Source organism: Fistularia commersonii, chromosome 2 (assembly GCF_037954325.1).
Source record: "Fistularia commersonii isolate RoL2024-O1a breed Wild chromosome 2, RoL_Fcom_v1.0, whole genome shotgun sequence".
Classification (NCBI taxonomy): Eukaryota; Metazoa; Chordata; class Actinopteri; order Syngnathiformes; family Fistulariidae; genus Fistularia; species Fistularia commersonii.
In genome coordinates this window covers 9,934,453-9,959,741 of record NC_141285.1, presented here as the reverse complement: position 1 = coordinate 9,959,741, position 25,289 = coordinate 9,934,453, and the positions used below count along the sequence as shown (strand labels likewise).

General features: G+C 39.6%; 1 protein-coding gene across 2 annotated transcripts in view; it reads left to right on the top strand.

The window, feature by feature from the left end:
- Window positions 1-14,205, top strand: part of disc1 (DISC1 scaffold protein) — a 48,451-nt gene extending 34,246 nt beyond the window's left edge. Inside the window, exons 11-14 of one of the 2 annotated variants that reach the window (XR_015107641.1) lie at window positions 1,236-1,482; window positions 2,488-2,522; window positions 5,573-5,617; window positions 11,335-11,403. Coding sequence is in view for 1 of the 2 variants with exons in the window: in XM_086166547.1 (XP_086022673.1) it covers window positions 1,236-1,482; window positions 5,573-5,617; window positions 11,335-11,459; window positions 13,876-14,065 (607 nt within the window). In the remaining variant the exon portion in view is untranslated. Of the gene's footprint in view, window positions 1-1,235; window positions 1,483-2,487; window positions 2,523-5,572; window positions 5,618-11,334; window positions 11,460-13,875 lie in introns of those variants that run through there. The other variant, XM_086166547.1, reaches the window with a different exon arrangement.
- Window positions 14,206-25,289: the final 11,084 nt, after the last annotated feature.

The window sequence follows — 25,289 nt, the reverse complement described above, 5'->3', positions numbered from 1 at the left end:
CATTACAATAATGAACAATGATGTGTCTGATGTGTTACTTTGGAACAAATGACAAAAACTGTTCTGTATAGATGAAGGACAGACATAGTGCTGTTTATAATAAGTGAATGTATTTTCTGTCCTACTTCTCAAAAGGAACTAGAGCGCTAGATCCTTTCCTGTGTTGCACTTTTTCTGAGTCACTTCTCCTCTGTGTTTATATTTGAGGCGTGCACCTTGAAGTCACTGGGTCAGAGCAAGAGAGTAAAAAAGGAAGACAGCTTGTAACTCCTCAATAAGTAGATAAACAAGAGACAGCCTTCTTGTCCTCACCCTGAACTCCTTCTCAGTGACCCCAGCAGAAAAAAATTTTGGCACTCCTTTGTCTCTTTGGAGCAGAGCAGTTTGTCAGTGGCATCGGTATTTTGGATTATTTTGGTTTGCCCTCTCACAGCCCTGTTGTGATCTGACACCGTACCACAGTGCAGTGTTTATTGAGAATTCTTTTGAACGGCTTCTAGTTCATAGACACACTAAAATAAAAATAGAGAATATGTAAAATAATATAAGGGAAACTTTTACTTTGTATCACCGAATACTTTAAAGTTGTTTTTATCGTTAGATGTGAAACAAAGCCTTACACATTTTAAAAATCATCTACAGTTGAAATGTATAGATTTAATAATTGGAACAAATGTTCTGTCTAATGATTTTTTTCCTTTTATATTTTACCGTACTTGCTCATTTTAAAGTATATATTCAATTTTTTTCCTCTAAATTAATTAATTTATTTCTAACTGCTATTAACAGGAATAATACCTGTAATGACGAAAAAAACTTTACATGTTAACACAAATGCTATGAGAGCAAAATGTCATACATCTAAAGGTTAATGAGAGTTTTATATTCAATAAGATACTCCCATTTTAAAATCACATTCTTAGTTTTCTGTAATGCACCACATCAAGTTGCTGCAGACCTGGTAACAGTAGTTTCAGGACCACAGTTGTGGGGTTGGTTTTCTTATGCTACCCTAAGATTTGTGATAATTAGACGTTACATCATTACTTACCAACGTTCATTGGTTAAAGAACACCATGATGACAGCATGAAAAATATTGCAGCTGCCGATGGCCCTTGATGTATCTAATTTCAGTATTAAAACAGGTCCAGGAAATATGAACTGATGACTGTCGCCACTGTTTTATTGTGCACAGTTTGGTATTTCTGACTAAACTTCTACTTCATGTCTTCAGCTGTGGCTGTCCAGGCTTGGAGCGTGTCTGGGAAGCAGATCTGGAGGCTTGTCACCTCTTCTTGCGTGGCCTACAGCTGCGAACCCCCAGCTATGGAGGAGTGGACACAGATGACCTGCCAGCTGCAGATATACATTCCTCCACCCAGGTGTGCACCAAGGAGGAAGAGGAAGACTGTGCCATGTTGACTGCTTTGGGTGGTCGCTGGTGTTCTGAGGCTAACCTACAGAATTCAGAGTTCACCAAGGTAATGCAACAATAGATATTAATTCATGCTGGATAACATTATAAATACCGGCAAACTGGCTTTTACATTTTCCTTCCATGCATGTCATTAATCATTTTAGGTCAAACTTGCTACAGATTTTCTCACTTGTCCCCTCTGTCAAATTTACTACTTAAGCAGGGAGGATTTTTAAACTTTGCATATACAGCTGTTGTATGACTAGAGAGGAACAGCAGTCTATTAGCACATTAGCTTGAAGGGATTTCCAGACAAGGAAAATGTGGGTGTGATAGAGACAAGCATTTAAAAAGTTTCCAGTTTCCTGGTTTTATTCCAAAGATTTCTGACTTAAGAGTCTGTCTCTGCATGACAACATGTATTTATGTGGAATTTCTGTGTGTGTGTGTGCGCATTCACTCAATATATGTGTAAATGTTTAAGTGAGTGTGTAAGTGGCAATGTGTGAGCAGACAAGTGAGAGTGGCATCGCACGGTGAGTTGAGGTCCACTGCCCCAAGGCAAAGCCCTGCTCATTCACTCCTCTCCTCACACTTTCCTCTGCACACATAGTCTGCCAGCCTTGCCTGAGATAGGATCGAAGCCAACAGAAGAAACTTTCATAAAAAATAAAACAGTGCACTCACCAGGCATTTTTCTGTGAGGCTATAATTTTTAGTTTGGCTCACAGATTATTTTAAATCCCATTTGCAGATTTTCAGCTGCAGTTGATATTTTGTATTTCAACTTGCTCTTCAACTTCCAGGCTGGATCTGAGTCTGGACAGTAGCCACCCATAAATTTTAGGCATTGATGCCCCGTGAGCGGAAGCCTCATTATTAGAACTGGCAGCAGAATTTCCGCTCATTTACACTGCCTCACAATCTCTTTCAACATTTATCTTTCTCTTCCCTCCTTCGTACAACAAACTGCACACCTTGACCTGATCTTCTTTACCAGACTTTCTTAACTGCATGGATCTCTTTCTGCTTTCCCTTTGTTTCTCTCTGTTTTTATGTCCCCCTAAAGCCTGGCCCCTTCTAACATTTCCACAACAACTTAAGGTGAGCTATCCGCACATATCTCTCTTTTGTCTTCATCCTCTGCAAATTACTCTGTCATCCAGCACACACACACACACACACACACACACACACACAATCACACACAACACACACAACACACACAACACATACACACACACAATGTGTTTGGAACACGCCATTCTGTGCACCGTTCAAGATTCATCCATATCACAAGTAAACTACATTTGATGGATTACTAATCTGAAAAGCCAGTCACAGTCATAATTCAGTAATATATTTTAATTGAGCTGCAACATTTTAAACTTAGGGCCTGCTGCAGCAGATAGGGTTATGCAGTTATTAGTATCATTTTTCAACACTAGGTGTTGAACATGAATATAATTCTATGCATTTATGTATTGCACTGTATTAAACATGTACTAAAGGTGCGCATAATGATCTTTATTTTGGTTTTTAACAAAAGAATGCAAGATTGTGCAGCATGAAGAAGAATAAAGGAATGAAGGATAAGCAGTGTGATGTTGAGTCCTTGAATGTGTCTATTTGGGACACATCAGGTAAAACAAAAGGGCTTAAAGCTAACAGAGGTAAACAAATCAGCAGTGGGAGTGATGGTTTGGGGATTGGAGGAGGGGGGTTTCAATGAGGGTAAACTAGCAAATGTATGTTAAGCCTCCTTTTTGCTTATTTATTTTGCTTATACATAGAGAAGCATATTATATAATAAAGTGAGCATATTTACTTATTTCATACTTTCATACTGGGACAGTCATTAGCAACAATAGGTTATTGCAGCAGATTTAGGATAGAGAGGAAAATGTATTGACTGGTGCCGGAAGGGGAAATAAGAAAGAACAAAGAGGAGAAGAGGTGACCATTGTGTGCCACAAAGTAGTAGAGATTAGTCAAGATGAGGTGAAGAGAGCATTAAAGACCATGAATTGAGTTGATGTAGAGGTGATATACCAGTGGAGTTATGGACGTGTCTCGAAGAGGTGGCAGTAGAGATTTTGACTTCATCGTTCAACAAGATCATAGTGAGTGAGAGAGGAATGGAGAAGTGCGCTGGCGCCAATTTTTAAGATCAAGGCAAATGTGCAGAATTGTGGTAGCTATAGAGGAATGAAGTTGATCAGCCATACAACAAAGTTACGGAAGAGAGCAGTGGAAACTAGACTGAGAGCAAAACATAGGATTTGTGAGCAGCGCCATGGTTTCATGTCTAGAAAGTGCCCTACAGGTGCTGTATTTGCTTTCGGAAGATTGGTTGAAAGTACAGAGAAGATCTTGCCTAGATCTAGAAAAAAAACATGACAGGGTGAAAATGAGAGGAGTTGTGGTATTGTAAGAGGTAGTCTGGAGTGGCAGAAAGTAGGAGTGAAGTGCAGGACATGTATGACAGTTGTAAGACAGTGGTAAGATGTGACAGAGGAATTCAAGGTGCAGATGGGACTGCATCACGGATCAGCTCTGAGCCCCTTCTTATTTGCTATGATAATGGTTAGGCTGGCAGATGAGACTGGACAGGAATCTCTGTGGGCCATGATACTTGTAGATCTGTAGAGGGAGAGCAGAGCAGGTTGAGGAAAATCAAGAGAAGTGGAGGTATGTCCTCAAAAAGAGAGACATAAAGGTTAGCTGTAGTAAGACAGTATACATGTATGTGACTGAGAGGTACCCAAGTGGAACTGTGAGGCTATAGGAGCAAAAAACAGTGGAGTGGTAACAGTGTAACTAAGGTCAACAGTCCAGTGCATCAGAGAGTGTGAAAAAGAAGTGAAGAAACACATGCCTGGAGATTGGAATGGGTGGCGTAAGTGTCAAAAGTGATTAGAGTAAAGAAGTAGTAAATGTTTACTGGTCCCCAACTTCATTCACAGGTTGGTTACAGACCGCATTCATATAGGATAACTATTTTTCACAGGAGGGGTTGTATGATTAAAAAAGAGGACTGTAACTGTAAAAACTATACCTTATACACGCAAACACACACACGCACGCACACATGCATGCACGCACGCACACACACACACACACACACACCTGTATCTCAATATTGCATATAGAGGTACAGAGGTATTGAGGAAAAGACATGAGGCACAGATAGAGGGAGCAAAGATGAAAAATGTTGAAGTTCCCTTTGGGAGTTACAAGGACAGATAGGATCGAGAAAAAGTCCATCAGAGGGACTAAAGGTGTTTTGTAGATAATGTCAGAGCGACCAGACTGAGATGGTTCGAACATGTACAAAGGAGAGATAGCGAGTATATTGATAGAGATGCTGAGGTTGTAACTGTGAGGGAGGCTTAGAATGAGACCAAAGAGGAGATTTATGGATGGAGTGAAAGAGGACATGAAGTTACTCAGTGTGAGATAAGGAGATGCAAAGAATAGGGTTAGTTGGAGGCAGATGAATCACTGTGGCAACCCCAGAAGGGAGTGGCTCAAAGTAAAAGAAGGGAAACTGAAGAATAAAAGTTGTTGGTAATAAAAGTGCACAAAATGGCATGTACGAATGGTGTTGTTGGGACAGTGTGGTTTGAAGCCCACTGCCCAATCTACCTTGAAAGTTTTCAAACATTGTCCTTTTTATTGGATAATGAACTTGCTGATGGACAAACAGAGTAGTTAATCTCCATTGAACCTTTTTCGGGGTTATCAGCACAGTGTTATCAGCATAGCATCAATAACTATGTTATTTTGATAAGATAGCTGATAGATTGTAATCAATACCAGAAAAAAAATGACTTATAATTAATTTTTGGACTCACTTTCTTATCTATATACTATGGAGTCACAAACATTGGCTTAGCCTCAAAAGAGTACAGTAATTACCTGTTTCCTAGGTGTAGAATGTACATGTACATACTTGGAATACCAACAAAAGAATCCTTGGTATTGATGAGCTAGTTATCCATTTCTCTTCATCAGTTTTGATTGTGAATAATTAGAGCCTCCCCTCATTACAGTGAACGCAAACAGTACACAGCCGACATAATTGTATTCTCAATAATTCATGAGCAGGTTATGACTGTGTGGCTTCAACAAATGTTTTCCTTTTGTTGCAGAAATTGGAGGAGTTTTTGTTCTGCATGGAGGATAATCACCAAGAGGTTGGTAGCACTAATTCGCTCTCTTTGTGGTTGAACGTTATCAGTGTAATTCAAGTGTCAGTTTTATTGTTACTCACCTTATCGGGACAAATAAGGATGTATTAGTTGACCTCAACTTAAACATGACCCAGGCTGCCTGGTTTGCTGCCTGATCACTACTGATCTATTTGAGTATTCTTTGCTGATGCTGCAGACTGTCAGCCTGTCTTTCAGCTCTCTATTCAGTCAGGGGGCATTTTAGTGAGCATATACTCTCATTTCGGTGTATTCGTGATATAAACCTTTTTTTTCTCTGCATCCAAATACCTGTTTGTTTGATTATAGAAGAGCAGATGACTGTTTTTGTTGAGTGTAAAGGATCTTTGTAGCCCTTCCAACATGGATATTGTAAGAATTAATGAATTGACTAGAGTTGTGAGTTTTATCATGATGCCAAAATTGAAAATTTTATCCAACTGCCACTGCATCATCATAAGTTTTAAGATTTTGAGTCAACTAAGTTCAAATTATCAGTACTGGAACAAATAAAATTAGTTTTAACCACTTCTATCTGCCCTTGCAACACAACTCTGGTTCCTATGCCGTATAGTTAAAATATATACTGTAAATAGTACATTGACACCAGCTTCCAGCGGAACAGCTCAACTTTCCAGTAAAATGCTAAATTCTATTAGTTTGGAGCTTCAAAAAGCCAAAAAACTGCCTTCTTCCAGGGGATGACTGTACAAGTACATGGTTTATATACTAAAGATGGAATCTGTGATGGTACAAATTAGCGCTTTTATTAATTCTTTCCTTGTCAATTTTTGCAAAGAATATTACAATTGTAATCTCTCCTCAATAATTCATTAGGTCTGCCCCCTACTGACTTGGATTGTTAAATATGAAATACCAGCTAGTTCAGATAACTAAGTAAAGGAAGATAAAAGATCAGGTGTATAACATGTACATTGGACATAAAACATTAAAAATAGGAAGATCAGAAGCAAGGACATTAAACTAGCAACTCCTTTATTTCTTGCCCTAATGTCTATTAGTATTGTATACCAGCTATCAAGTTAAAACTTTTGAGTAGCAAATCATACTGCAGTTGCCATTTCTTTTCAGTCACAGATTAAGAGGATTAAATCTGTCTGTAATTGGTGTTATTTTGGCCAGCACAATCATACCAGCTTAAAATGAGCAGGTTTTCTCCCCATATCCAGGCTGCTTCAGTTTTAAACAGGATTAATGTTGCCAGGTTTGAGTAGTAAACTCTGCTCAATGTAACTACACATAAACAATGCATGAGAGAATGGAAAACTTTATTAAACTTCCTGAATGTTTTTTCCCAGCCCAAAATGAGGGGAAGGTGGTAGAATGACGTCAAAGACAGTTATTTTCAAGCACTGGGAAGTTCTAATAAGGCTGGCAATTAAAAATGACAAAGCCATATTAAAGAAGAATTAATACTGTTTTAAATTCTTTAGAAAGGTTTTCATGTACAAAAATGAAAGTGAAAGTTGCAGAAACTGCTGAATTATAAACATTTCCTCAGTCAAAAATCTGGTTCATGAGCTCAGTCGGGGGGAGTCTGACCTGTAGATGAGCATCGACGTAATCCAACACCTACTGTGTTTAACTATGTATGAATTTATCATACAAGCCAATTGTGTCGGCAATCACAACTTCGGCCTTGATGACCTTCACTTTGGACCAGGCCTACCAGGCCAAACTGGAAAGCATTATTTTGGAAATATCCTTTTTTGCTTCATGCTATTTACTTCATATTTACAGTATCTGCAGACTATTTACTTGTGCACTATTCTGAACACATGGGACAAACTTCTGGCACATCAGCAAGTTGCCAGTGGTTGAGGTTACAAATGACAGGCCTGCCAGTGAAGGCAATAGTTATTACTTGCAAAGTTTCTGGGATGAGAAGCAGCAGTTGCCTACTAAACCTTGCAGGTTCTTTGCTTTAACTCACTAAATCATAGGTGTCAAACTCTGGCCCGTGGGCCATTTTTGGCCCACACTGTAATTATATTTGGCCCACAAAGCCATTACAAATGACTATTAGCACTAGCCCGTCAGTATAGTCTACAGTGCATGTACAGCTAATTCTACAAATCCCAGAATTTTCTGCTGGTGTTTTCGCATGAAAATCACAACAGGATCCATAAACGCCCTCTCCTCTGTTGACAGTGGTCATAGCGACTTTATGCTAATACTGGCACCCTGCTACTCAGGCAGAAAACAGAATTTTGAATGTGTGAAATATTAAGTTATGTATTGTATAGTAATAAGCTATGCTTGTTCTATATTTAGTTTTCAAGCAAAACGTGGTTCATTGTTATATCTGGAGGAAGATTTTTTTCAATAAATATCAATGTTGGCCTGTGACTGTCCCAGTTTTGAATTTTGTCCCACTGTGAATTTGAGTTTGACACCCCGCGCTAAATAATAGCAACAAAGAAGATGGTTGAACTGAAATTGAACACCTAGCAGTTTTTTCGTGCAGAAAGATAATTTACAGTTAGGTCTTCTAGCCGTGGATTCTGACTGAAAATTTCCTGAAAGTTTACTATAATGTTAGTCAAGACTGGAAAATCTAACCAACGCAACTGCTTTAATACACTTGCAGAAGAATGATGATGTTTTATGATGTTTTATCAGAATGATAAGGAATGGTTAAGTGGTTTATGTTAGTGCTGGTAAATAGAACACAGACATGAAGGTCTGAAGGATGGAACTTTGTTACACTGGTTATTGAAAAAGCATACACACATACATACATAAATACAGACATACATTGGTTTCATCCCACTGAAGGGCAATATACAGTATTAGAGAGAAACATAAGACAGCCTCCAAACTATACCAGCATTATGAAATAGCTGTGATCACCCCAAGCAGCTGTATCCTCAACTGTGTCTGACCTCTTTCTCCTTGCCATTAATGATTTGGAGTAAATGATTTCCACTTAGCTGCTGCCCAGCTGTCACAATGGAGATTGATTAGTATGTGTGTGTGCGTGCGTGCACAAGTGTGGGTTTGTTACAGCACTTCAACTTTCTTTGGATTTTCTCTTTGATCTATCATTCCTCAGGTCTCTTCCCCTGTCTTGACCTACAGCAGCAAATATGTGATTTTTTTTGCTCAAATTCTATTGATTAGTTGTATTATTATTTAGTTGCAGGTAATGATGTTAAGCTTTAACACCACATGTCATACACATAGAGGGATTCATGTGTTAAGCCCCCGACCACCAACTCATCTCAGCATTTAGTGACTAATAGTTGCCCTTTCCACAACATTACATTGGAATCAAATGCAAAGGAACAACTATGTTATTATTATTAGTAGTAGTATTAGTATTGTTCCAGTTGTCAATGGCCTTTGGATGTGGTGTGTTGAATTGCTACAGCTGCAGAGACTCATAATTTGCAAACATGTGGAAAGCTCAATCAGTACTACATCCCCAAGATTGGCGTTCTGATGAGTTACTCTGCCCATCAGAAAGTAGCCAATGAAAATACTTGGATTTAACTCAACTTTTGACATCAAAAGTACTTGGTTACAATTGTTGGACAATGGATGGATGATTTGATTTGTATGTAAGTATGTATGTATGTATCTTTAAAAGGAATGGAATCATTAGAGCAGTGTATTTAGTCAACAGTGCTCTTTTGTAATGGCATGTAATGAATTGGAAAGGATAAATGTAATGAAAAGACAACACATTAAAACTCAGGGTTCTTTTAAATTCCAGTTCTATAACAACATCCTGTTCAGCACCAAAATCAAAGACACTGTTACAAAGAACCCATACACACATAGGATAGAGGTGTTAAATGATACTACCATTTGACAAAAACAGGACAATTGGGAACTACTAAATCTACTTAGTCCTGCCCTTAAAATACAACCTTAACGCCACATTAGATTGTAGAGGGGCTTTTTAGTGGGTTGATAAGGTTTTGAGGTGTTGATTTCCTTTTTAGTTTAACGCAATTCTGACCACGAGTATAATACCAGTCCCATATTATTGCTTTGTCTGGCCCAATTACTGCAAAGTGTCTGGTTTAACAGCCCCCATAGGAACACACATAATTACTTGCTGCCTTTTACTCATTATTGCTTAAATAACAACACCAGGACATGCAAGACTCCGAACACTGGATTCTACATAATGTTCTCAAATGGACGCTTCTGCAACCTGATTTGTTTACTTTGGGTTATTAACATTAATGGGCTTTAGGACGCTACATGCTAATATTGTGAATGTGTGCTTGCAATTCTATTACATTTACTGGGATGTTGCTTGAATCACATCTTGCATGTTTCTTTTTGCTGGATACTGAAAACAGAAGAAGTGGTAATTTGTGTTGCTTTGAAGACCTTCAGGAACAAAATAACAGCTCTTAGATGGCTGTAACGGTTTCTTACAGAGTTGTGTGAGAGTTGTTAACAAACTGTCAGGGATGTCTTCAATAGTGTCACGCTGTGCTTTGTTTTCCCTCCTCTGGTCATATTGAGTTTACAGAAGCTGACAGGAGGCTTAAAAATATAGAATCAATCAGCTACACAAACACCGGGCTCTTATCTGCAAAAGAAGCTCCTGACCTTGACAATCAAAATACACAGCTCAGTAATTCTATAGACTGACTTTCTTCTTAGTATGGGACATGAATCCCAGCGTCACGAGGACAGATCGTTCATTAAATTGTTCCATGACTGCAAGAAGTTGAGGATGTTGTCCTGTGGGTTATAATAAATTTTACCTAATTCCTTTAATTTGTCAGAGATGACATACTGTCCTGCCTCGGGCCAGTTGTAGTACTGCATCTGTTTTAGAGTCACATCATCTGGAGAAGGAGCGCTATTCCAAAGCAGAAACCGGAGACATGACTTGCCTTTGATTGTTCTGACACCTCTGAGCTGCAGGGAGTTGATATTTTCTACCTGCGGTTATGAGTCAGATTAGACCTTCTATGTGATGCTTGATAAGAACACTGGGTTTATGTACAGGTGTGTATTTGCTTAAAGTGTGTCCATGTACTCCCGTGTGTCTTTGCTGAACCTGATAAGTGTGAAGAAACTAGGACACAATGTCTTCAAAGGAGCCTGTTCTAATTATGGTCTGCTCTTCCCTGCTGCACTTTGCTTCTTCACCAATCTGACATCGTCCACTAAGACTCAGCCTCACCGCCCCCTGGGGTCACCTGTGCTACACAACCCCTCCGGTGTTTACTGGGTATATTATGACCTTGGCATCTAACCAGACAGCTTCATATTTTACTTCCCAGCTACTCTCCTCTGCAGATTGTTGTCTAGTTCAAACTGTAAGAGCGCCCAGGAATAAGTCTTTGAAAAAGCTCTTGCTGAACTCTGACTTCAGGTCATGAGTTCATTTGTAAGCAAACTAAAAATAACCACAGTACTAATAGCTCACTGAGTGCAGTATTACAATACAAATGTCCATGGTAGAATTTCTACAGGACCGAGTTGTACGTTTATTTTGTTGCACAAACCTTTAAAGGGTTGTTTTTAATGTTATCTTTGCAAGTGACATCAAACAGAGCCGATGCTGACAACAATTAATTTTGCCGTTGTATTATCAGCTAACTGAGTTTCATTTACGCTGTCAGTCCCCGACATTCAATACGTTGCTTTCCGTTACTTATTTTCACTTCCTTCACCATCATTTCTTCTGTTGTTTCTTGGTCCACCAGGATGGGGGCAGCGAGGCTGAGGCTGCGGACCTGACTGAGCGCTGCGAGATAATCAGCGACAGACTAATGAGCCTGGAGGATGACTTGCAGACGGCCATTCTGAACCGCGATCAGGCGCTCGCTGATATCCTTTATGTCCAGCCTAAGAAAACCTCGTAACACAGTCGATGTGTCGTATTTCTGTCTCTCTCCATCCCTCTTTAAGACCTTATTTCCTTTAGACTTACCAAATCACAAGAGTACACAGCGAAAAAACATAAAGTAGAGCTTGGGGCTGAATGATGCAAGCTACTGACTCTGCCTTTTGAGGAAAAAGAAACATCAGCCTGTCTTATCTGACATTATGGGTTCATTCAGGGGGGGAATTGAAGTTGAATGGGGATCAGGAGATTTTACTTGACAGGCTGGATGTGGCACCTGGAGAATGAAATGGTAAAAGTCCAAGAGAGGTTGTTAGGGGGCTGCCAGTCACGATAGTCTGAGATTAAAGTAGGCAGACGGGGACAGCGCTGGAGCAGATCGAGGAATGTCACTATAATGACTCCGCTCCCGTCATATCTTAATGTCTATCCGCCTGCTGACCCTCCCTTCCCTGCCTTCCCCTTGCTGGATTTGGTTTGGAGGAAATTACAAAATCATCCATGATAATGACACAAATGAAATTGTTCAAGCTGATTAAAGGGTCACAATAAATCATTTTCTGTGCTAATTAGAAAGCTGATTGGAAATAGATTAGTATGGTTTTCTCACTCCACTTTGCCACTCTACACTGTGGGCTTATTAAGACAGATAGGAAAGCGGATGAAGATAATTTGTCACCTAACCTTTTATGTATGTTTGTTTTATTTTCTGTCATAACTCCTACCCCTTTAAAATACAATACCCCCAGAGGTTACTTAAGTTTTGAATCACTAAAAGCACTGTTTCCTCCCGGCTTTCATATCCGAGCTGAGTCTGACGCTCCCCTGCTGGACTGCCAGGGGTCATCGCAGGTCTTTCACTGTCAGGAGGGTAAGTATGACACAGCCTGGCAGGCGGAGACAGAAACAGATTGGTTGGCTTCTCCTCAACCCTGCCTTTCTTTTCTTCCATGTCAGTTGACTCAGCCTTTTGAAATCATTTTCAAGTGAAATCATGCATAAAGTGTTTTGGACATTTGAAGACCTGGAACAGGGATTTTATGTTCTGACAGAAATTGAAAAGGAACCGTAAGATGCTCCTATTACTGTATGTACAGAGACATCAAATCTTATGTGACTTAGGATTGCACCTGAATTCTGTTCAAAGAGACATATTCAGATTAATCCTGAGGTGAGTTTAAGAGCATTTGATGAAATTCTGAAGAATAAGAATAAGAACAACTTTATTTATCCCGAAGGATATTGTTGTGCCAGTGTTACAAGAAAAATATATCAATAATACATAATAGTAGAATAATTGTATAAACAGTAAAAAATAAGGGAGAATAAGAACTAAAAATTAACTATAAAGTGTCTTGAGTAACAAGTGAAAGATAAGGAGTGCACAAGAGTATGAAAAAATATTTTACATGTAGCTGTTAGGAAATATTGCACAGTTATGAACATATATACAGATAAATTATTACAGTTTAAATCATTACAATTTATAGTGTGTAGGTGAGTTTTTTTTTTTTTTTAAGGTTTTAAGATTCCTTGCAGCTGAAGGGAGTGGAATTAAAAAGTCTGATAGCCTCAGGTAGGAAAGACCTTAATCTCATTATCCCACTTGGACCATGTCGCCCCAAAAGTCTTGTCGAAACTTCTGCAGTATTCATGAAGGGATCTTTAATGGCTCGTTAATTATGAATGAGGACAATCTGCGTCCGTTCAGACAGTAAAACGAGCCATCAGGCCCAATCTGCCATCAGAGCCGTCCCTTTGATTTTGCACTTAAGCCAGACACTCACACACGTCATTTCAGTTTCTAAGCAGGTTAAACAATCCCCTCTGATGATCCCCATCCCCTTCCACTGTTGGGTGATGAATAATATAGAGGGGCAGTCTGTTTGCTTGGGTCCCCTCGTTGCCATTCAGCTTCACAGATGAGATGAGCTTGTGAATAGTGAATTGGTCCAATTCAGTATTCAATCTAATTGAGTTAAATTGAGTATGATGTGATGATCCGGTCCCAGTAATCCATTTGGTGGCCAGATTGGAGGCGGACATCGGGTCATTTCTGTCCTCTTCTATTACCGTTCACCACTGAGGGCCACAATTGTCCCACTTGTTCTGATATTTGACTGCCAGCATGCTTTTTTTTTTTGCATTATGATGTACATGAATGATGGGGAAAATGGATATCGCCATTGTCAGAGGTGTCTGTTTCAATATCGGCAAGTGTCACATCAGTTCAGCTGTGGACCATCATGTGTAACGTATATAATTTACTGTATTTCCTGTGTCTTTGATTACAAATATTACATTTTCTAGAGGGTCAATAGGCCCTCTTTGAATTTACACAGTTAAATTGTTTAGATTAGTTTTTTGCAGATGCCAATTCTTCCTTAATTCTGGCTGCACAGTCTTTAGAGAAGGGGGTTCAGGAAGTCAAAGCCACCCTACAGATGATGCTCTCTCAGCTCAAAGAGGAAAAAGAGGAAGAAGAGGATGTGCATGATTTACAAGAAGATGACCTTATGGAAAATGGGACTATGGATGAGGAAGTGGAAGAAGAAGAGGACCAGTATTTCAGTGACAGCTGGGACATTTGAAATGGATGCCTGTAGTGTTTCATGACCACTCACTCACAGACCTTCTCTCTAAGAGCCCGACCCCAGCTTTTCAGTAGAGGAGACCCCAGATCCATTAATGTACAGTCTCACTCCAAGTACACAGCAGCCTTTGTGATACTGCTCAAATTTTCCGCTAGAAATATCGACGAGAAAAGCATTTTGTACAATATCTGAAAACGGAAAACATGGACGAGTCTGTTAGATGAGATTTTAAACACTAGTCATCACCATCCTGGCATCTTTTCATCACAGAAGATGTCTTGGCCAGCATAGCAAATATTTTTAAATATATTTGAACAGAGATTTTCACATCATATTTTATAAGTGTTGAGCAATCGAGTAATATTTTAAAGTTGAAAATCCATGTGAACCTTGAAGATTTTTAATTATAATTTTGTTATTTATTATAAGATAACGGCTTTTAATTTGCAACACTACCGAGATGGCTCTTTGAATTCTATACAAAGCACAACAGCAAACAGAAAAGTTTAACTGAAGTGAAAAGACCCAAACTTAAAAAACAATTCCTTTGTATGTAGAGAAGCAAGAAGACAATGTGAATATCTGTCACTGGAAACAGTCTTGAACAAAAATTCATTATTTTTATTTCTCATTTTCATTTTCATTTTCAGCACAGGTGGTCTTAATTTACATGTAGCATTGTCCATGGAATGACTCATTTGTGGTGCTAGAGAATGTAAGCTAACTTAACACTTTAATTTTGTGTTTTTAAATGCAATATTTTGATCTATTTTTCTGCCTGGCCACAATGACTAGCACTCATGACTGAATGAAACTATCTTTGATCCCTTTGTTATTTGAATCATGTGACAATAGTCTTGTTGTGTTTTTTGCATATAAGTAATGTCCAAGGATAACGTACCAGTCAGCACAAAAAAACCCATAAACTGCAGTTTACATCACTGTTTGCACATTTTATTTTAAGCATATTTCAGCTCTTCTCGTCCATTTTATTTGGTGCGACTTGAGTTTTTGTCGTCAAAATGACTAGATCTGTAACTAATAAGTTACAGTGCAGCCCGAACATGCTGCACCATATTTATTCCTTCCACTAATTATAGCATGTTCCAGTCAGTCTTAAATGTTTGCTTGTTCCTTGTTCCTTCTTATACTGTAATACAGTTCCGATGTTACTTGGTCACTAAGTTCTAAATTAAGGCGTAAAAGAATGTGGTTAGGATTGCGCTGCTAACCTCAAATGACCTCCGCTTCCTGAGCAGGTATTGCCTCTGGTTACATTTCCTTATAATCTCCTTAGTGTTAAAGGAGAACTTCAGGAGGTTGTCAAAGGCAGTGCCCAGGTATCTATACTCTTTCATTGTTCTCTTGTATGGTGGTGGTGATTGCCTCCGTCTACTTAGAACATGATGACCATGTCCTTGGTCTTGCTCACATTCAGCTTCAGGCAGGAGGCTTCGCACCATAGCGCGAAGTCGTGGAGAGCTGAGCTGAGCTGTGGTGGAGTGAAAGACCAGACAATAGGGACTGTAGGACAATGTTGTCGGCATACTTCACCAGGTGGCAGTCCTGTTGGATGGGCCTGCAATCATCAGTGTAGAGGATAAAGAGCAGGGGAGACAGGATGCAGCCTTGGGGTGAGTCGGTGGAGGTGAAGAGGGTGTCAGAGAGGACATTGTTCACCAGCACCCCTCGGCAATCTGCTGGTGTGGAAGCTGATGATCCACTGGATGAGCTGGTTTTTTGGCAGCAGCAGCGTGGCTAATTGTAAGACAACCTCCCTGAGACCATGGCAGGGAAGTGGCTGTTGCCGGAGCGTTATCTGTTTTTGTGGAGTAGGTTTTGGGCAAAGAGGCTCATGCCATGGGTTTGTCTATATGTTGTAAGAACAGCTACGTTCTCAGGGATTTTCCTCGCATTACAGCTAGGATGAAAACCTCTTGCCAGCCCAGAAGAGTCCACATCCATCACCTTGAGGCAATTTACAGAATTTGGCAAACACACCTTCCTGCTAAACAAGCTCACCCCCTAAGTGAATGCATTCTCTTTTGTGATAGCTTTGCTCATAAGGTTGCAAGAGAGCAAAACTCAGATGGTTTACAGCAGGCACATAAAGTTGATATCCTGTTGTGAAATTAAGTCTGTGCATTGGAAGAACCATATATTGGTGAAAGGAATTGTATTGGATATCATTCATTTGTACACCACTGGAATAAGAGAAAATGTAAATGTAAAAAATAGAATTAGAACGATGCAGCTTAATGATATTTCATTGAGGTAGAAAATGTTCCTGTGGCGTTAAATTTATACACACACAGAAACATCAAAATAAAGTGAAAATTAGGATCTATTATCTATGCATTGTCAGGATTGTACAGGAATATGTTACCACCTGCTGGGCATTGCTGTCTGTCGCACCTCCTCCGGTGCCCATGGGTCAGCTGCAGGGTCATTAGCCAGAAACCATCGTTCACCAACCTTTCGCTCCTTTAGTTCTGGTCCATCTCCTGGTGGCAGGGGGTGACGTCTCCCTGTCACCCCCTGCAACTGATAGATGGTCTCCCCTGGGGCTGGTGTCTGGGGTAGGTTGTCTTCCCCCAACTCCTATCCTTCCTCCTCAGCCAGAGCCAAAAGCTCCCTTTTTCAGCCTCCTCTGCCAGGTCCTTTGTTGCCTTCCTTAACCTTCCTCCGGTCACTCATGCATCCCTCAATAGGTGGGTGGTTGACAGCCCCAAGAAGCCTTGGCATCTGAGCCTCCACTGGGTAGATGCTAGTCTTCCAGCCAGCCTCCCGGCACTCAGCAGCCAGCTCTGAGTACTTGGCCTCCTTGTGTTTGAAGGTGGCCTCAATCCCCTCCTCCAGTGGTATTGTGAGCTCGATGAGGTGCACAGCTCTTGCCTCGGCTTGACCGAGGACAGATTGTATGGTGATCTCTGTGAGGAACTGGAGCTGCCTGTCAAGGTCAACCCTCATGCTCCCCTCCTGTTGGAGGGAGAGAGGCCTCGCTGTTTCTTTCGGCCGGGTGCTTCTCCTTACTCCTCCTTCCGAAACAAAGAAGGTGGGGTCCTCTGCTGACGGTGGTGCTTTGCTACCTTGTCCATACTCCTCCAGAACTTCGGCCAGCTTTCCCAGGACCTGTGTCATGGCACCATCTTGCAGCCTGACAAGATGTGCTGGAGGCTTGCGTTGGGAGCATTGCAGAGTGCACAGCATTCCTCACTCCCAAACCACTGGTGAAAGTTCAGAGGTCAGGGAAGCGTATCGTAGGTTGAACGGATGAGCAAGCTGAGTCTTGCCAGTAGGATCTTCCACAGGTCTGACCAACAGATATTCCTGTTGACGATTCCCTCCCAGGTTGTCCGGCTTCCTTGCCGACCCTGCAACACGACCTTGCTCTTTAAGCGTTCTTCCTCCATCCTCGTCACCTCTGCCACCACTATCTCTTTCCTTTCCTTGAAGGATATATTTTCTTTGCAAAACTACAGTATTATTTGAATTTAACATTTTTAAGCAAGGTAATTATCATGATACATTTTTCAAATTGGTTGGGATTGAAAGAGATACAATAAAGCATTGACTCATTTGTTGATTTAATTAAGTACATACATTACTAATTCAGACAGCATCACAAGACACAAAGCTTTGCGTAATCTTTGATGCTCCCCTCTGGGGGGCCAGGAGGCCAAGGCGGGAATGCAATTCTCTATTCCAATTCCTAAGGAAGCAAACCAAAGCCATATAGAGAAAACAATTATCCTGTACCTGAAATTATGCTGTTTAACACTGTTGCAAAGAATAACTAATGACTGAATATATTGAGGGATATGGGATGGGGATTTGTTTATTTTAGTCCCCGCTGTGCTGTAATACTGTTTGACAGGTACAAATACAAACTCTCTGAACCACGGTGGAATCATGATTGTGTGTGAGAGATTTCCCTTTTGCATCAATTCAACCACTGTCACAGACAACGCTAATGAATGCAAATGTCGGATATATTTCAAAATTCGGGCATTTCACACCCTCTGAGATCCTTTGCCAATGTGTGCATGCATGTCGGCTGTGGTCACTGAACTAAAGAAATCAATTCTCCTGAGAGGTGCCTTTGTGCAATGCAAAACCAGATGCAGAAATCACCTCTGTCTGTCAGAAGCCTTTTTACTGTCTCTTTCTCTTGGGTTCAAAATTCTAATACAGTGTGTTTGCTGATGAATGCATTTAGCTGATCACTTAGGCAGGAAATTCATGTAAAAATAAGCTCTAAAAAGGAAATACAAATCTACATTTTCCACTGCCTGGCATATAAAGCAGGAATGAGGAAAATGGGAAACAGAAGCAAGCTTTACGCTCTCTTTCTAGTGTGGCCAGATCCTGATGTAAAAAAAAAAAAATCGCACCTCAAAAACAAACCTATTTTCATCACATTAGCTCTATGAGAAAATCACAGCATTGGTTGAACTTAACATGGAGGCTGAAAGCAAGCTCATTTCTATTTTAATCTTCAGTTTAAAATGTATTTGACGGAACAGACCTGGATCACTTGTATGTGTGTGTGTGTGTGTGCGCGCTATGTCTTATTTAGCTGGAACCCAATTAGAATTATTACTCATGCAGACATTCAATTTATTCCTTCTGAATTGGCAAAAGTTTTTCTACATGTGAGCTATATGCATGCTCAAATCAATGTGTTGTCGTATATGCATTAATAATAGATGAGCCGGTTACTACCGGGAATCATTGGGATTGTACTGATTGTGACAGGTGTGTGATGATTTTCAAGAGTCCACGCTAATGGATGAAAAAAGAACATTTTAAAGAGCTGATGTGAGAGCAATGAACTCTGACAGCTCAATTCCAATTATAATATGATTTTCATGAAGGAACATACAGAAATTTAACCATTCCATGTTCTCAAGTCACAAATTCTGGCAGCTCTTTTGCAGAATGGCTGCTCCGGTGGAAGGTCAAGCACAGACAAAACGGGGCAGAAAGTGGTTTGAATGCATATGATGGTGATTTTTTTTTCTAGGACAGACAATGAAAAAGAAATGGATCATTAATGGTCCATGAATTCTAAAGGACTGTGAATGTGGGTGCAAATGTCACGAAAAGATAAAACTGGCAATGAAGAAAATGTCCTGTTAGAAAAGATTAATCATTCCAAATAATTAACAGATACTATTTATTCATGAATAGTCTGTTTTAAATCAATTTTGAATTCTTTAGTCAGACCTATCGTCATACACTGTTTGCACAATTATTAGGCAAGTGGTATTTTTGAGGATTAATTTTGTTATTGTACAACTACAGTGGTCAATCCGAAATGTTAACAAACCCTCAAACCTGAACATTTAAGTAGTGAAAGTGAAGTTTTGTCTTTTTTAAGAGAATATCTATATGTACACAATTATTTGGCAACTATTAGTGTGCAGAATTATTATGCAACTAAATGAAAGCAAAGATTTTCCATCTCACTTGTTTATTTTCACCAGTTAAAGTGAGAATAATAAACAAACTCAAAATTTACAAAGAAACATTTCTGAAATTAAAAAAACAAAAAAAAAAAAACAACAACTCCGTGACCCTTCTTTTCAAGGACAGTCACAAGCGGTCTATTCATGGATTCGGTCAGTTTGTCGATCTGGTCAGAATCAAGTTTTTTTGAAGCCTCCCAGACACTGTTCAGAGAGGTGTACTGTTTACCTTCACTGTAAATTTCCTGCTAAGGAAGGTGCCAAAGAGTCAGTCAATTCTCTTTTTTGGCCCATTTTTCCCGAGGAGAAGAATCTGCCTGATAATTATGCACACTTTGGTATAGGGTGTTGATCTCCTTAGGCCACACCGTCCCTCGTTACACAAATACACATGACCTGATATGCATTAAATCCAATAAGCATTCAAGTTTATACAGCTCGAAGTTAGAAATTATGGATATAATTATGATATGGTCAAAATAATCACTTGCCTAATAATTCTGCACACAATGTATGTGTATTTGTAAAAACCTTTGTGATCTGAATCTTCTACAAATGAAAGATTCAAGCAATTTCTAGCACCTACATTTCCAGACAAACTGATGTTTTATTGAATTAAAGTTGTGACATCAGTGCCAGGACAACTAATTCAAATAATTTGAGTGACATTGTGACAACACCAAATACTGGAATATTTGGGTTGAATTGTCTTTTTCCCATCCAAATTCCAATGCCTACACAACGTAACACATTTGTCTTTTAATATAGATTTGGGGGTACCATTTCTCCAAATATTTTTTTCCAACGCATTTGCATATAGTACTTATATCCAGCATTGATATGAGGAGGAATAAGTTTGAATCCGTGTCAGTCATTGGTCCATCAGGCATCAGGATCACGAGGGATCCTTTTTTTTTTTTTTTTTTTTTTTTTTTTTTTTTTTTTTTTTTTAAGGAAAAACTGATAAGAGGGTCAGTGTCCAATTTTGTATGAATTTTTGTCAAAATTGATTTGGAAAGAAAACCCTGCTAAAATAAAAATTCCAGTCAGTGCTTTGAGAGCAGCCTTCTTCACTTGGAGAGACAAATCTTTCTGAAATGTGCCACATACTGTGTCATCTCCAAAGTACATCAAGTGCTCGTATGGTTTTGTTGAAGGCAATCCATTTAAAAGCTTAAGCTCGCCTCTGGCCAAAAACCATCAGCGTAATAAAATCAATGTTGAGTAGAACTTAATGTGACACACCATCAAATCTCTGTAAAAATGTATTTTTTTTACAGCCCTCTTCTATGAGACATTGCTGTCTAACCTAAATCCCCTAGTTTTGCCAGGAGCTTTGAGGAAAAAAGGAGGGTTGCTTTGTTTAAAGCAAAGAGATGTTCTCACTGCTTTCTTTGTTAATATCAAGAGGACGTGACAGCAGTCTTTTTCAGCCATTGCTGTAAACACCAGCATAAGCAGCAGAGAATTGATAAGTTTCATGTCTGAGCAGGAAAAACACATTTGTTAGTATTTTCTCTGGGGGGTTTGTAGGAGGAGCAGCACAGCCACTAGTTCACCCTGCAACATCCCCAGAGATGTGTCTGTCACCAGAAAGCTAATATATCATGTCAGTTTGGCCATGCTTCCAACTTAGTTTCAGAAGTGGACAGGTACCACAGCGGGTGGAAACGGAATCGATGGATCTGATGGATGGATCTAGACGTCTAGCGGTGGGGTGAGAAGTAACGAGAGCTCCTCTGAGCAATGGTGAGGTTTTCATCATGTGAGCCTTTTTTTCTTTCATATGAACCACCAGTATGGCCTATATATGAGACTTGAAGGGGCTCTGGCCAAGAGAGAGGATGAAGCAGATGTTAGCCTGCGCGTATGAAGAAAGGTCACTTCACTCTCGAGTGGGTCTTCGGTGCCAGTGTTGCTTTATTATTTCCAGAGTAAGCCGACCTCTAAACTTTTTGTGTGCTAGCTTTAAAGCTGTGTTGATTTCATACAAAAGCAACGGTAATCTATATATTTATCAAATCTACTCTTCTACTTCAAATCTACTAATAGATGTCAGATGATTCTAAGTGAGTAATTACATTTAGCGTCAATGTGCCAGTGTTTCGGAAAACTCACCTGTTCACCATGATGTCTGCGGTAAAAGGCCCTTCTCTCTGTCTTTACAGTCCGTGGAAAGATGTATTAATAATTATATGAATGAATAATGATTCAAAGTAATACATTTATTTGAGGTATGTCCACCTAAATGCCATCTTTATCAACTTATGTCCATCTTTATGTAGAATTTTCATCAATAATCTAAGGTGAAATCTATTGACAGAAAAATAGTTCAAAATCTATTTTCTTCATTTCATTTTTAGAAAATGACCATATCACATGATTTTCTATTATCATCTAATTATTTTTTACAGATGCGCATACAGTTAGGCCAAGAAATATTTGGGCAGTGACACAATCTTCTTGATTTGGGCTCTGCATGCCACCACATTGGATTTGAAATGAAACAATTACAATAGATCTGAAGTGCAGACTTTAAGGTTGAACTCAAAATATATAAATAAACATGTAAGAATTACAGCTATTTCTATAAAAAACACTCCTCATTTCAGCGGCTCAGAAGTAATTGGACAAATAAACATAACCCTAAGTAAAATGTTACTTTTCAATATTTTGTTGAGAATTTTTTGCAGGCAATGCCTGAAGTCAGGAACCCATGGACATCATCAAACGCTGGCTTTCCTCCTTTGTGACGCTTTGCCAGGCCTTTATTGCAGCTGTCTTCAGTTGTTTCTTGTTTGTGGGTCTTTCTGCCTTAAGTTTTGTCTTGGGTGAAATGCATGCTCTATTGGGTTGAGATCTGGTGATTGACTCAGCCATTGCAGAATATTCCACTTCTTTGCTTTCAAAAACTCCTGGGTTGCTTTTGCAGTATGTTTTGGATCATTGTCCATCTATACTGTGAAGCGCTGTTCAATCAACTTTGCTGCACTGGGTGACTTTGAGCAAAAAGTAAATCCTTATACACTTCAGAATTCTTCTGGCTGCTGCTGTCTTTTGTCACATCATCAATAAACACAAGTGACCCAGTGCCACTGGAAGCCATGCATGCCCGTGCCATCACACAGCCTCCACCATGTTTTTCAAAAGATGTAGTGTGCTTTGGATCATGAGCTGTTCCAGTTCTTCTCCAAACTTTCTTCTTCCCATCACTCTGGTACAGGTTGATTTTAGTGTCATCTGTACAAAGAATGCTGTTCCAGAACTCGGCTGGCTTCTTCTTCTGTTTTTTTTTTTTTTTTTTTGCAATGTCAATTCTGGCCTTTCTAATTTTGAGGCTGATTTGTGGTTTGCACCTTGTGGTGAATCCTTTGTATTTACTGTCATGAAGTCTTCTCTTTATGGCAAACTTAGATACTGATACACCTACTTCCTGGAGAGTGCCCTTCACTTGAGTGGATGTTGTGAAGGGGTTTTCCTTCACCATGAAAAGGATTCTGCGATCATCCAACACTGTTGTCTTCCATGGACGTCCAGGCCTTTTTGAGTTCCTCAGCTCACCAGTGCACTCTTCTTTTTTTTTTTTGTATCAAACTGTTGATTTGGCCATTCCTAACATTTCTGCTATCTCTGATGGATTTCTTCTTTTTTTCAGCCTCAGGATGGTCTGTTTCACCTCCACTGAGAGCTCCTTTGACCGCATGTTGTGTGTTCACAGCAGCTTCCAAATGCAAATGCCACACTTGGATTCAACTTCAGACCTTTTAACTGCTTAATTGATGACAGGTTACTGAGGGAAGAACCCATGCATTCTTCTTATTTTTTTTGCAGCCTTCTGAGTCAATAGTCCAATTACTTTTGGTCTCTTGAAAAAGAGGCGTCTATGTATCAAAGAGCTGTTATTCCTAAGCCCCTCCTCAATTGGTATGTGAATACTCTCCAATTACAGCTGAGAGACTACGCTGTAAGCCCATATTGATAATAGAATTGTATCTTGAATATGTTTTCGTAAACAGCTAAAATAACAAAAATAGTTCTGGGCCCAACTGTATTGCACCATATAAAAAATGCTTTGGAGTGTTCAAACATGTAATTTATAAATTCCATTTTACAGTCCTTTCACTGGGGTAAACTGAAAACTGAGAATGGAAGTGCAGTGCTTCCCTTTGATGCAGCAGACAAGGTTTTCACTGATTTTCTCAATTGAGTTTTGGTGAAAAGGTGACAGGAACAGACTCCTCAGTCTGTTTCTAAGTTGGCAAGTTTATATTAAGAAGGAATTGCTCTTAATTTTAATGTATATTTACTTTGCATTATTTGATATATCATAGATTATAGATATGTGACATATATAGACAGCAATGAGTTTGACAAACATTAATCACTCTAACATATGATGTTAGTATAATATAATAATATAATATTTAACTGGAATTTCACTGTACAGGGAAACACATTTCTATACTATGTGTGGCGGATAATGGATACCTGTGTCTTTAAGCCACGGCGTGTCGTCATCACATGTGACTGATTGGCGCCAATCGCCCGTATCTGAATTTCTTTAAATCATGGCACCGACTATTCCAAGGTGTGTGACAGATTCGTATTTTTTTTTTTTTAATCTTCCGCGGTCTGTTTAGTCGTCTTTTGAGTGTCCAAGCCCGTAGAGATATGCCCTTCACGGAAAAATGGCAGTTTGTGCGGAGTCTCGTCCGCTATTGTTGCGCTATTAATCGAGCTAGCTTCACCTGGGTATGTTGCTGTTTGATTCATTATTTTTTGGCCTCGCTGGTCTGTGAGCTCGGCCGACTTCAGGGGTTCCAGCAAGACTGCTGATGCGGGTTCTTTTTTATTTTAATTTTTTATCTTCTCGCCCTGTGTTCCGGCATTGTGCTGGGTTTTCGGTGTGTATCCTCCCCACTGACGAGATTTTGTGCATCACAGTTTGAGCTATATTGCCATCTTTCCTAACTTTGTCCTGGACAACACAGCAACGTTTGTTTTACTCGTGTGTCTCCAGCATCCTCTGTTTGTATCATGGATGTGGGCGGAGGTTCATGGTAGGTGAGGCACCAACCTCATCACATTCAGATTTACAAACATATGAACCTTAAAGAGAGGCTTATTCGCCATTTTATTGGCACCAGTCAATAGGTTATGTTTAAAAGCTCATATCAGCTTTCTTCACTCATGCAAACTGTAGCACACAAAACAAAGCACGTTTAACTTCAAAAAAAAAAAAGTTGATCTTACCTCCCTTTGGAACAAAAGCATTGATAACTTGATTATACAAGTTGCCCTTGTCGTCCTTCAGTTAAAAAATACCTCATACTGCAAATCACTGATTAATATAATGTCATTATTTTTTTATTTTTTACATTTTTTTTCTTTCCAAGATTGACAGGTGAGGCACGGCCTCTCCTGCCTCCCCTGACTGCATGTCATTGGTTTGCACAGGTAGTCTGCTGACCACCATTACGTGGGGCTGTCTGCTGTTGGCAAGCTGCTGTTGCTATATACACTCACCAGCCACTTTATTAGGTACACCTGTCCAACTGCTCTTTAACACTTAATTTCTAGTCAGCCAATCAAATGGCGGCAACTCAGTGCATTTATGTAGACATGGTCAAGACAATCTCCTGCAGTTCAAACCGAGCATCAGTATGGGGAAGAAAGGTGATTTGAGTGACTTTGAACGTGGCATGGTTGTTGGTGCCATAAGGGCTGGTCTGAGTATTTCAGAAACTGCT